The 13,022-nt window shown below is 47.2% G+C and overlaps 1 protein-coding gene across 1 annotated transcript; it reads left to right on the top strand.

Annotated features, from left to right (window-relative positions):
- Positions 1 to 2,481: 2,481 nt before the first annotated feature.
- Positions 2,482 to 12,228, top strand: LOC309376228 (cytochrome P450 2A13-like; the record flags this gene model as incomplete). Its single annotated transcript, XM_081922503.1, has 9 exons — positions 2,482 to 2,661; positions 4,377 to 4,539; positions 4,889 to 5,038; positions 5,868 to 6,028; positions 8,963 to 9,139; positions 10,050 to 10,191; positions 10,352 to 10,539; positions 11,584 to 11,725; positions 11,816 to 12,228. 9 exons carry the CDS (start codon positions 2,482 to 2,484, stop codon positions 11,995 to 11,997), a joined length of 1,485 nt encoding a protein of 494 aa, XP_081778629.1. The 3' UTR covers positions 11,998 to 12,228.
- Positions 12,229 to 13,022: the final 794 nt, after the last annotated feature.

Genomic DNA, 13,022 nt, shown 5'->3' with positions numbered 1-13,022 from the left:
TCCGAATCTCCTAGGGTCCAGTTGTGTAGACATGGCTCTTCTAAGGTTGTGCTATGAAAATCAAAGCTGCCCTTTTTGTTTTAATACCAAACCAGTGGCCTATCCGCCTCCAGTCCCTTTCTGCCCGCGCTGTACTTAACCTGATGAAGATTCTGGTAAACTCAAAAGCTCTCTCAATATTTGGTGACACTTTGGTTGGCCCTAATAAAGGGACATGGGATTTTTCACAATAAAACTGGCTGCTTAACCCTGAGCTGTGCATATTAATGTAACTGAACCCTTTCACTGCTTGGCTTATTCGGCCAGATTTCTTCTTGAGAGAAGCTATTATATATGTGGTGCACAGACAAAAGACAACACGTTTGTCCTGTGAAATAAATGGTTTGTACTTCATCCCTAGTAGAGACATCACCTTGCCAACAAAGGTCCGTATAGTAAAAGCTATGGATTTCCCAGTAGTGATGTATGGAAGTGAAAGCTGGACCATAAAGAAGGCTGATCACCGAAGAATTGATGCTTTTGAATTCTGGTGCTGGAGGAGACTCTTGAGAGTCCCATGGACTGCAAGAAGATCAAACCTCTCCATTCTGAAGGAAATCAGCCCTGAGTGCTCACTGAAAGGACAGAGCCTGAAGCTGAGACTCTAATACTTTGGCCAGCTCAGGAGAAGAGAAGACTCCCTGGAAAAGACCCTGATGCTGGGAAAGATGGAGGGCACAAGGAGAAGGGGATGACAGAGGACGAGATGGTGGGACAGTGTTCTCAAAGCTACCAGCATGAGTTTGACCAAACTGCAGGAGGCAGTGGAAGACAGAAGTGCCTGGCGTGCTCTGGTCCAGGGGGTCACGAAGAGTCAGACATGACTAAACGACTAAACAACAACATCTTCATCCCTGCCTGTCCTTGCTCCACAACACCATTGTTGGAGATCTAGCAGGCGGGCTTGATTTTTGTAGCACACTTTATGTAGGGTGGCCCTTGATATTGGTCCTGAAGCTGCAGCTGGTCTAAAGCACTGCTGCACTGTTTCTCTCTCGCATAACCTTTTGGCAACATTGGGCACTTCTGTTGCATGTGGACCCTGCAAACACTCCTAACAGAGATGGGGAAATAGGCAGGTGTGCCTGGAGGATCAGGTTTTATGGCACATCTCCATTCAAAAATTAGTCATTGGTGGGGGGGAAATATGCGGAAATAAGTAACAAGGAAAGTTGATAAATAGATCAGGATATCTCTTTATATGATATGAGAGGAGTCCTGAGAGGAGAGGAGATGTGATACCCATCTTCAAACATCTGTGGGGGGGGGTTTCAAAAAAAATTATTCATTTCATAACACTAATAAAAAGCACAAACAAAAAAACAAAGAATACAAACAAATTCTTGTCTTATCCTTATTTTTTCTAAACGTTGTTAAGTGAGCTTCCCCAAATCCCCCCATCTGATTTTCATTTTACCTCATCTTTAGCAGTTTACATATATCATAATTTTTAACCATTTTTTAATCACACTTACTTTTACCATTATAATCTTCACATATTATCCCTTACAAATAATACTATTTTAAAATACACTATCTTCTACTGCTAACCCTACACCCTATATCCAATTCCTAAGCTATTCTAAGATTTAAATAATAACATATTTTTTTCAAATATTCTTTAAACTTCTTCCAATCTTCTTCCACCGTCTCTTCTCTCTGGTCCCAGAGTCTCCCAATCAGTTCGGCAAGTTCCATATAGTCCATCCATCTTCGAAGATGGTATCTGAAGAAGTGTGCATGCACACGAAAGCTCATACCAAGAACTAACTTAGTTGGTCTTTAAGGTGCTACTGGAAGGAATTTTTTTTGTTTCATCTTCGAAGAGACATGGAAGATGGAGCAAGCTTGTTTTCTCCTGCTACAAATTATGAGATCCCAACAAAACATCAGGAAGAACTTTCTAACAGTAAGAGCTGTTCGGCAGTGGAACAGACTCCCACGAGCGGTGGTGGGCTCCCTTTCCTTGGAGGTTTGTAAACAGATGTTGGAAGCCCATCTGTCAGGGATTCTGTAGCTGAGATTCCTGCATTGCAGGAGGTTAGACTAGATGACCCTTGGGGTCCCTTGCAGCTCTACAATTCTACGATTCTATCTCTGCTGCTCTCCTCTTAGTCTTACACCAGCAGAGACCCTGTTAAATGATACAGAATTCTGAGAAATGTGGTGAGAGAATTGTGCTTGACTCCTTGAAGCTCCCGTGGTGGTGCAGACCTGGACAGGCTGTCTCCACTATCTGCCCATCTGAACTTTGCTCTGGAAGGTCTTCTCTTGACTTGAAAGAAGACCCTGAGCAGAGAGTAAACAGGTTGCACAATTTCAAAGAGGAGGTTCTTCCAAAGGTATGTAACAGGCTCAACTCGGGCTGCGCAGGTATTTTCTCTTCCCAGCTGGTCACAACACATTGCCTGCAGAGCTCCACAGGCCACCCACAACCTCCCCATGGATCCCCTCGGAGCAGCAACCCTTTTCCTGGTCATCTGCCTCTCTTGCCTAATGGTCCTCTCAACATGGCGCCAGATGCACCGCAAAAGCCAGATGCCGCCTGGACCAACTCCCCTCCCCTTCATCGGGAACCTGCTCCAAGTCAACACAAGCGATATGTACCGTTCACTCATGAAGGTAACTTTAGTTTCAGTTATCCTCTCTCTGCTTTGTTATTACCAAATCATTTTTATATACTGCTTCTGAATGAAGATCACTCCATACAATCTGGCCAACCACCCTTCTCTCTCTCTCTCTCTCTCTCCCTCTCTCTCTCTCTCTCTCTCTCTCTCTCTCTCTCTCCCACTTGACTCATCATCTCCTCAAAATTCTCCTTCCACCACATGCTCCAGCTTTTCATTCTCTGCTCCAAGTCAACGCAAGTCAACACAAGTGATATGTACCGTTCACTCATCAAGGTAACTTTCTGTAACAGAGCTTTCCAAACTGTGCGTCATGACACGTTAGTATGGAGTATGGAGATGTCTCTCCACTCCTCCCGGGGCTGGAAAGGGGTTAGTTTAACGTCCAGTTTGCTACTAATACTGAATGACTGTGTTGCGAAATGACACATGTCTTTAAAAGTGTGTCGGCAACATGAACGGTTTGGAAAGCTCTGTTCTATGATGCGTCAGAGCACAGTTATCCGTTTTCTGAATTGTGGTTATAAAATCATTATTATATGCTGATGGTGAATGAAGATCACTCTAGTCTGCCAATCCAGCCTTCTCTCTTGTCTCATTGCAACTTTGATTCTCCCTCTCCATCCCTCTGCCTAATGGTGTGTGGAAATGGAGGGAAGTGCCGATAGCTGATAGCCACAATGGATCTGCGTTGCCTCCGCAGCTGGAGGCAGCGATGCCTCTGCATTCCAGTTTCTGGAAACCACACGAGGGAAGAGAGCTCTTGTGTTTGCATCTTGCTTGAAGGTTTCCCAGAAGGTATGGTTCCAAGATGTCCCCATTTCCCACAGACAGTCCCTGGATTTACAAATCTGTACCCGGACAAAATCCGTCCCTAGAATGTCCCCGGATTTCATTTAATGTCCCCGGATTTATATTTTAAGTGTTGTAGATTTATTAGTAGGGAATGAATGTTGCGTGATTGGTTCAATGGCACAAGACACATCATATGGGGACTTCTGGCGAGTCAAAATGGCGGGCGCCATGGCAGTGAGGAGCTCCTGACGCCAGCCAGAGCCAACTGCACTACCAGGCTGGCTCTGGGCTGCTGAGACGGCCGCTGCTGCTGCCACTGCCAAGGGGAAACTGGGGACGCCTGGCGCATCAACTGGGGTAACCGCTGACCCTCCCGCAACCAAAATCGAGCCGGGAGGGAGAGCACCTGGCCACCCGGCCGACTGCCCAGTGGTGCTCCGGGGCCAGGAAAACTCTGGAGCTGATGCAGGGAGAAGGAGGAGAGGAGAAGGAAGAGAGAGAAAGAGGAAGGAGAAAAAAGAGGAGAGCTCCGACCTTGCCACGCCGCTGCCACCGCCGCCACTCAGGAGAGAGCACCGGGAGGGCAAGGACACGTGGCCAAGCCTAGGCCTGACCTAAGCCTACTCCACGGTGGCTAGCGCTCCAAGAGAGCAGTCCGGGCCCAGAGGAAGACCACGCGACAGAGGAGACCACAGAAGAGAAGAGATTACTTAAAAAATTAAAATAAAATAACATTTTTAATAACTTTTTCCCCATCTTTTTTTTAAAAAAAGTGTCCCCAGATTCTTTGAAACAAATCTGGTAACCTTACCAGAAGTGGCATCTGGTTGGTCAATCTGAGAACAGGATCCTGGACTCTAGATGTGCCCCCTTTTAACCTGATCCAGCAGGCTCACCTTGTGCTCTCTTTTACAGATCCGTGAGAAATGTGGTCCTGTCTACACCATCCACTTAGGGCCCCGCCGTGTTGTGGTCTTGTGTGGATACGATGCCGTGAAGGAGGCCCTGGTGGATCAGGATGAAGATTTCAGTGACCGTGGAGAACAAGCCACATTGGACTGGTTTTTCCGGGGTTACGGTCAGTCTCTTCTTGGGCAATTCTTGCCCAGAGCACATGATTACTGGCATTTATATGCCTCTTTTTATCACGCTTAGCACTGGAGAGTCTCATTGGCCCTTCTCATGGTCCTATGCAGTAGATCATTGTTAAACTCCTCTTACTGAGGGAAGTCTCTCTCTCTCTCTCTCTCTCTCTCTCACACACACACACACACACACACCTTACACTTAGAATGTTCCCTCAAAAGTTGAAATTGGATCTTTCAAACCAGACCATATTCTAAAAAGCAAAAAAACTATTTTTTTTGTGGTTTCAGCCACAATGCCATTCAATCCTGCTCCTTATTCCTCACTCCTTTGCTTCTCAGGGGTTGGCTTCAGTAACGGGGAACGGGAAAAACAGCTGCAGCGCTTCTCCATCATGACGCTGAGGAATTTTGGGATGGGAAAGAGATCCATCGAAGAGCGGATCCTGGAGGAAGCCCATTTCCTGCTGGAATCCCTGAGGGCAACAAAAAGTGAGCTCAGTTTTGGTATCTTCAAGTAATGTTGCTTCGTGGGTCATAGGTGATAGAAATGTTTGACAGTGAACCGAGTGTTTGAATGTTGGTCATCTGTAAGCCATTTTGAGAGCTGTTGAGGTACATCGAGGGTGAAAATATCAGATGAAGGAAAGCACCATTAAACACATAGTGCTTTCTGCAAATTGAAGCTCTCCCTCTCTCTTATAATATTAGAAGCTGGACTCACAACTTGAAGTTGATCCATGGTAGATTCTTAGTAAACGAAAGGTCATGCACTTTTACACAAGGATGTTGCTGAGACAAGTGTTCAGAGACCAGGAATTAGTGCTCAGAAGCTGAGCACTCCTGCTTCACCTCACATCATAAGAACATAAGAAATTCCTGCTGAATCCAGCCAGTGGCTCATCTAGTGGAGAATGTTAGGGTTTGAAGGGACTCCAAGGGTCTTGTAGACCAATCCCCCTGCAATACAGGAATCACAGCTAAAAAATCTGAGACATGTAGCCTACCCTCTGGAGCAGAAGAAAATGAGCTTGCTCCATCCTCCATACGACAGCCCTTCTCCCACCACCACAAACCCGGGTCCAAATCGTCCTGTCCTGCACTTTCCCTGGAGGCCTTTTGCTCAGGTGGTTTTTCTACCACTCCCATCATCTTAAGATGGACATAAGGTCAACTCCGGTGAGGTTTTCTGTGTCATGCTTGAGGCCTAGATTTCAACCCATAACATGGAAAAGGCAAGAACTGAACAGCTTTGCAAGTCAAGTGTGGCCTTGACTTGTTCCTGGGCTGAGTGACTTGACGGGGGGGTCTCTCTTTCTAGGTGCACCCTTTGACCCCACCTACATCCTGAGCCGCTCCGTGTCCAACGTCATCAGCTCCATCATCTTTGGCAACCGCTTTGAATACAAAGATGAGGAATTCCTCTCCTTGCTCACCACTATGCAGGAAACCTACCAGTTTGTTTCCAGCTCTTGGGGACAGGTAAATTGGAGGGGAAGGGGAGAACGTCTATTGTGCGTTTGTGAATAATGCTATTTGCGTGGCTATACCCACCCCCCCACAAGTGTGAGAAATAAAGACACCGGACACCAGTATTTGGGTTAATGGGCGAAAAATGGCCACAACTTTATTGATTACAGGTAAGAGAGGTATTGGCTTTAGGCATTGGCCCCTAACCAACTATCCGGTCTAACCGGGAAGGGTTAAACACCGACAGGGGGAGCTACCCGAGATGCATATCCCTAGGCGCTCCCCAAGGGGTTACCGCTCGGGGGCGCGCTTTAGGCCCTAGCCTCCGTAGGTTTCGGACGAGGCGTCGCCCCTCGGAGTCCTTTAATGAACTACCCTTCAAGCATTGGGGGAGGTGATGGTGTTCCTCCCCCCCAACCTCATTTGCATAACAATACCCCGGCCAATGCCTACCACCAAAACCAAGGGAGTTGTGACGATTTGCTATGAGGTAGGCGAAAAAACCAAGTGGCTTCCAAACCAGCCAATTAGCCAAATGGAAAAACTCCTACCAGGCCCCTTGCGGCGACCAGCCGAAGCCCATAGCAAAGTCGGTGGTAAAACCTAAGGGGTGGGTGGGTGGGAAACCTGGCTAGCTGCAAGGGAGAAAGGGGCGAGCCAAGGGCTGCCCCGACCTTAAGTGGCCTCTAGACGGCCCGCCCCCGTCGCCAGCCGATTGGCTGGCGCTGCGGGGAATGCAAATTGAGGGAATCCCCACTTCCCACGAGGCTGGAGCCAGCCCCGCGGGAGCGTGGGCGGGGTCGGGAGCCCGCAAACCCCCCTCCTCCTGACGTTCGGAAGTGGCATTGTCTTGATCTGCTGAAGGCGTGGTACGCAGGACAGCCAGCTCTGTGTGGGGCTCTGTCATTACCCCCATGTCCAGAAGTGGTCAAGACCGACCAGAAGCATAATTGTATTATGAATCTGCTTGTTTGGTATGGATCAGGGACTGGATGAGATTGGATAAGTAAGAGGCATTAGAACTAGAAGGACATGACAACAGATTCGGCTGGCACACATACTTATGGTACGGGAAAGGGAAGGTTCATAGAAGTTTTTACAACCATATAATCAGGAAATCACTAATGAGAGTATGGGAGAGATACAAAGACTTATTGGAACAAAAGACCCCGTGGTGGCTCTCACCACATGAAGCATTACTGCTCAAACCACGTGGAAAGAAAGGAAAATGGCTCACATATGTTGATTTATTAAAGGACCGTGATGGAAAATGGAAATTAAGAGATTACGATGAGATCAAAGACCACTTTCAGAGTTGGTTGCATTATCAACAACTATATGAAACACATAAAGAAGATAGCAAGAAAGGATTCAGTTATACAAGATCTAGGTTTCAAATGGAAGTGATTGAAGGGAAAGTGAAATTACTGAAGGCTGCATACAGCATACTACTAGAATGGGAGATGAGAGATGAAGAGGTAAAATCAGTTATGATTAAATGGGCACAAGATGTAGGTCACAATATTATGATGGAAGATTGGGAAAAATTATGGAAAACTGATTTAAAATTTACAGATTGTTCCCTATTGAAGGAGAATAATGTACAAATGGTACACGACACCAATGCAGTTAGGGAAAATGTATAAAACTAATTCAAATATATGTTGGAAGAGTAAGGAAAAATTGGGGGGGGGGATAAGAATATGATATGTTTCTGGATAATATGTTTTGTTTAATTTTGAATAAATTTTTTTTAAAAAAAAAGACCGATCAGAAGCTGCAGCATCACCAGCTAAGGAGCAAGATCACATTCAGGGGTCTGAGTGAGGGTGACTAACAAAGGGCCGCATTATATTCTTCCATACCATCACAGCCTGGACCAGAATTCTCACTGGTGCCTTTCATGCCCGAACCAAATGCTTCCCCCCAGTACATCACAAATCCAGGAGCACAGGACCTCCACCAAGTATACATACATACATACATACATACATACATACATACATACATAAAGGTAAAGGTACCCCTGCCCGTACGGGCCAGTCTTGACAGACTCTGGGGTTGTGCGCCCATCTCACTTAAGAGGCCAGGGGCCAGCGCTGTCCGGAGACACTTCCGGGTCACATGGCCAGCGTGACATCGCTGCTCTGGCGAGCCAGAGCCGCACACGGAAACGCCGTTTACCTTCCCGCCAGTAAGCGGTCCCTATTTATCTACTTGCACCCGGAGGTGCTTTCGAACTGCTAGGTTGGCAGGCGCTGGGACCGAGCAGCGGGAGCGCACCCCACCGCAGGGATTCGAACCGCCGACCTTTCGATCGGCAAGTCCTAGGCGCTGAGGCTTTAACCCACAGCGCCACCTGCGTCCCTACATACATACATCCATCCATACATACATACCCCGCCCATTTTGCTGGGTTTCCCCAGCCACTCTGGGTGGCTTCCAACAAAATATTAAAATTACAATAACACGTGCCTATCTTACAATAACAAGTGCCTATCTTAAGAAACTAAGTTCTCCACAAGGGGCCAGAACCTGAGAGAGGCTTGAGAATAGTGTTGACATTTGTTGGAGCAAGTGTCTCACTCGGAGCTCTCCGTGGTACTGCAACTCCTGATCTGCCTTGCTCTTTGGTCAGGCTCTGCCTGGAGAAACTTTACAATGTTGTTTCAAACACACCCTCTGATTCCTCTTCACCCTTGGCCTCATTACATCCTTGTCCATCACAAAGGGGAAGTCAAGCCCTGAGGATGTGTCTGTGACAGGTTTATAGCTTAGTCAGCACTTGGTACCAAGTTGTTTCTGTGCAGAGCTCAGAGGAACCAAGCGAAAGAGGAACTCCTGCTTCTGCCTGCCCCAAAAATCAATCTCAAGTCACTTTGTTCAATATCTGTTCTCTCTCTTCCTCCTGCCAACTCTGGATTCCTCCAAACCCATCACACGCAGCTCTATGAAATGTTCTCGGGCATCATGCAGCACCTGCCTGGCCCACAAGAGAAAGCCTTCAAGAAGCTCTTGCTCATGAAAGAGTTCTTTGTGAGGAAGGTAAAAGCAAACAAGGAGACCCTGGACCCCAACAACCCTCGGGATTTCATTGATTGCTTCCTAGTGAAAATGCAGCAGGTACGATTGTGTTCTTCTAAGTACGAAGGCCAATTTCTGTGTAAGGAAACTTTGTAGACCCTGTTTCAACCAGGAAATTTTTGAAACTTGAATGGCTTTAAAAGAAGATTCAACACATTGAAGGAGAGTTCTATTGAAGGCTACTGGCCAGGATGGCTGTGCCCTACCCTCCATGGGTTGGTTGCAACCATGCTTCTTAATACCGGATTTTGGAAACCACGGGAGGGGAGAGGGCTCTTGTGCTCGGACCCTCCTTCCCAGTGGATCATCTGGTTGGCTGCTGTGAGAACAGGATGCTGGCCTAGATGGGCCTGATTCAGCAGGCACTTCTCCTTTGCCTCTGTAGCCTTTCTGCACAAAGGGACTGTGTGGTTACTCCCTCCCATTCCACCCAGCCATTTGTTTCCTACACAGTCATTGGGCTGCTTTTCAGAACTCTACGACTGACCCTTCCCCCTCAGCCAATCACTAGGAAAGAGAGCTTCATAGAAAGGAGGCAGTCATGTAGTGCTGTGGGTTAAACCACAGAGCCTAGGACTTGCCGATCAGAAGTTCAGGGGTTCGAATCCCCACAACAGGGTGAGCTCCCGTTGCTCGGTCCCTGCTCCTGCCAACCTAGCAGTTCGAAAGGACATCAAAGTGCAAGTAGATAAATAGGTACTATTCTGGCGGGAAGGTAAACGGCGTTTCCGTGCGCTGCTCTGGTTCACCAGAAGTGGCTTAGTCATGCTGACCACATGACCCGGAAGCTGTACACCGGCTCCCTCAGCCAGTAAAGCGAGATGAGCGCCGCAACCCCAGAGTCGTCCACAACTGGGCCTAATGGTCAGGGGTCCCTTTACCTTTATGTTTACCTTTACTAAGATATAACAAGTGAAACATCCTCTTTTCTTGTTTTTCTTCTACCTAGGAAAAGGAAAATCCAAACACAGAGTTCTTCCAAGAGAATCTTGTTATGACAGCCCTCAATGTATTTTTCGCTGGCACAGAAACGGTCAGCACCACCTTGCGCTATGGCTTTCTGCTTCTACTGAAATACCCAGAGATCGAAGGTGAATGTGGAAAGGGCTGGAAAAGAGGGTGGAGAGGTGTGTCCTTGCCTTTCTATGGGATGGCCCCTCTTTGTTTTCCCAGGTATGAGGTGGGATCCTTGTTTAGTTCCCTGAAGGTGCAAATGGCACTTTTGGTCACATCTTGCTGATTTCTCAACAGAGAAGGTCCACAAAGAGATTGAACGGGTGATTGGCCTGAATCGCATTCCCAACATGGATGACCGTCCCCTGATGCCCTATACAGATGCTGTGATCCACGAGATCCAGAGATTCTCAGATCTGGTCCCAACAGGGGTAGTAAGATGTGTGACCCGTGATACCCAGTTCCAGGGATACACCATTCCCAAGATATTGTGGTTCCATTAATTCCTGAGACGAAGAATCTGCCATTCAGTATAATCTCCAGACATATTTTGAAGGCTGACAAAATTCCCTTAGGTACCTCTGTCCCTGACCTATCTGTCATCACTACTCCAGGGCTATAAGAGTCAAATCCAAAATAAGACCAGAAGAGCCTGTTAGATTTCTGTTATGCCACTGTGCAGTTTTTGGAGTCACAAGACTCTGTTTACATTCCAGACTGTTGGAAGTCTCACGGGAGACAGATGTTGATGTTACTGGCTTCCTGTTTCTTTGTTCCAGTTGTTCACTGATTCTCACAGAGAGTAGATGCATATTCTTTTCTGCCCTGCGTAGTTAGAAATAAATGTAGCGATGTAGCACACATTTCTTGGCTCCTTCTACTGTTTGGGTACTCTGCGTAATGGAGGAGTGTGCCTGAAGCCTCATCAAAGGCTTAGGTTGTTAATCATCGTTGGAGGAGGAGAGCCTGATGGATTCGGAAGATGAAACAAGGAGGAGAGCCATTACAGCTTGGTTGTACTGAACCTCCAACAGAGCCCAGCCAGATGACACTGCGTTAAGGCCATTTCTCTTGGTGCCTTCTTCCCCAAAGGAGTGGTAGTGGGTTTTCTTATGAGGCTGAAAGGTGGCTTAGTTCTAACTCTCCAAAAGCTACGATATTTTTCTTAGATGGAGCAGCTGTTAATTTAACTACATGAAGGCAAAGTTATTACCAACCACATAACTGGGAAGGCCACAAAAACAGGACAATTTAATAATCATTGTCATCGTCATCATCTTCTGAATATTCGTACTGGAGGGTGGCTAATGGATCGTCACAGTTGCCTGCATTTGGGGACTCTCCTCAGAGATGCATGGCTATGGGGGCCACCATGATAGTTTTCTGCAGTACAGAACTGACCAGTACACTACTGGGTCTGGTGGTAGACAACAGGATTTGCTCCTCCAAATCTCAGAATGATTTCTTGTCACCCAGAAGAATCTTCCATTTCTCCCATCTCTTCTCATTTCTCTCTGTATCTTGTTCAGGGGACTGAAGTGTTTCCCATGCTCGGGTCTGTGCTGAAAGACCCCAAACATTTTGCAAGACCAGATGTGTTTGACCCCCAACATTTCCTGGATGAGAATGGGCAGTTCAAGAGGAATAAGGCTTTTATGCCATTCTCTGCTGGTGAGTGAGTCCCCTTCCATTCCCAAACACTCCTTAGCTGTCTATAACGGTACTGTGAAAGCCAATATTCACCTTCCTCCTCTTTCCTAGGGAAGCGCTATTGCTTTGGAGAACATCTGGCCCGAACGGAACTTTTCCTCTTCTTCACCAGCATCCTGCAGAACTTCCGCTTCAAATCTCCCATCCCTCCTGAAAAGATCGACATCTCTCCCATGCTGGTTGGCTTTTTCAATGTCCCACGTTTTTATGAAATGTGTGCCATTCCCCTCTGAAGGTGGTCAGGTGTCTTGGAGAAGCGGAGTCCCATTGCCACCTGCCTTGGCCACCCAACTGACAAAAGAGGGGGCATTCTTCAACAAGTAAAGGGCCAGGGCAGGTTAACCATCTCATGCCCTCATCCTTTCTTTTGAAGCTCCTCCGTTATCTCTATTTCCATTTGTGGAATTTTCTTCCTCTGCCATGGTTGTAGAAGACATTTAACATTACAGTCATACTTCGGGTTACAGATGCTTCAGGTTGCGTTTTTTTGGGTTATGGACCGCCGAAACCCAGAAGTACTGGAACGGGTTACTTCCGGGTTTTGGTGGTCGCGCATGTGCAGAAACGCTAAATCGTGGTTTGTGCATGCGCAGAAGTGCCGAATCGCAACCTGCGCGTGCACAGATGCGCAGCTGTGGGTGTCGGCATCGCCCTTGAGCCAGTGTACCAACTGGACTCATGCACTACAGCCCCGACTGGGCTAGGCGAGCTGGGTAGCACTGCTGGAGACCTCCTTTCCCACAGGAACTGGTCACAGTGCTGTGGACTCACAGCTTGGAGCTGAGAGCACCGGATTGACTGTCTCAATAATGCAGTCGTTGCGCAGCAGCGTTTTGCAGAGTCTTGCAGAGTATAAACCACTCGGAGAGCAGCTCTGTAAAGTATCTTCTTTTATTCTATAACTACAGCTATAATACAAACTATATACAGAGCTAAATATTCTGAGCATACATCAATGCTACTCTGAGTGCCTGCAGCTGCTCTTAGCAGCAATCTTATCTCTAAATACTATCTCTTGCACTCACTCTCCGACAAACTGACTGACTCTCTCTCACACACAGAGAGACTCACTCACTTGACTAATTAAGTAGATAGCAGTACATTGCTCCTCCTCTCTGTAGAGTCAGCAGAGACCTCAGGAGATGATCAGGAGATTCTTGGGTATGGGAGGGGTGAAATCTCCTCATCCTCCCCCATTTCATCCGACCATTCAAGAATCTTTAACATAACTGCAATTTGCACACACACTCCAAAAGTT

This window comes from Podarcis melisellensis (genome assembly GCF_964234715.1).
Source record: "Podarcis melisellensis genome assembly, chromosome: 8".
NCBI classification, from domain to species: Eukaryota; Metazoa; Chordata; class Lepidosauria; order Squamata; family Lacertidae; genus Podarcis; species Podarcis melisellensis.
This window is presented reverse-complemented; position numbering and strand designations above follow the sequence as displayed.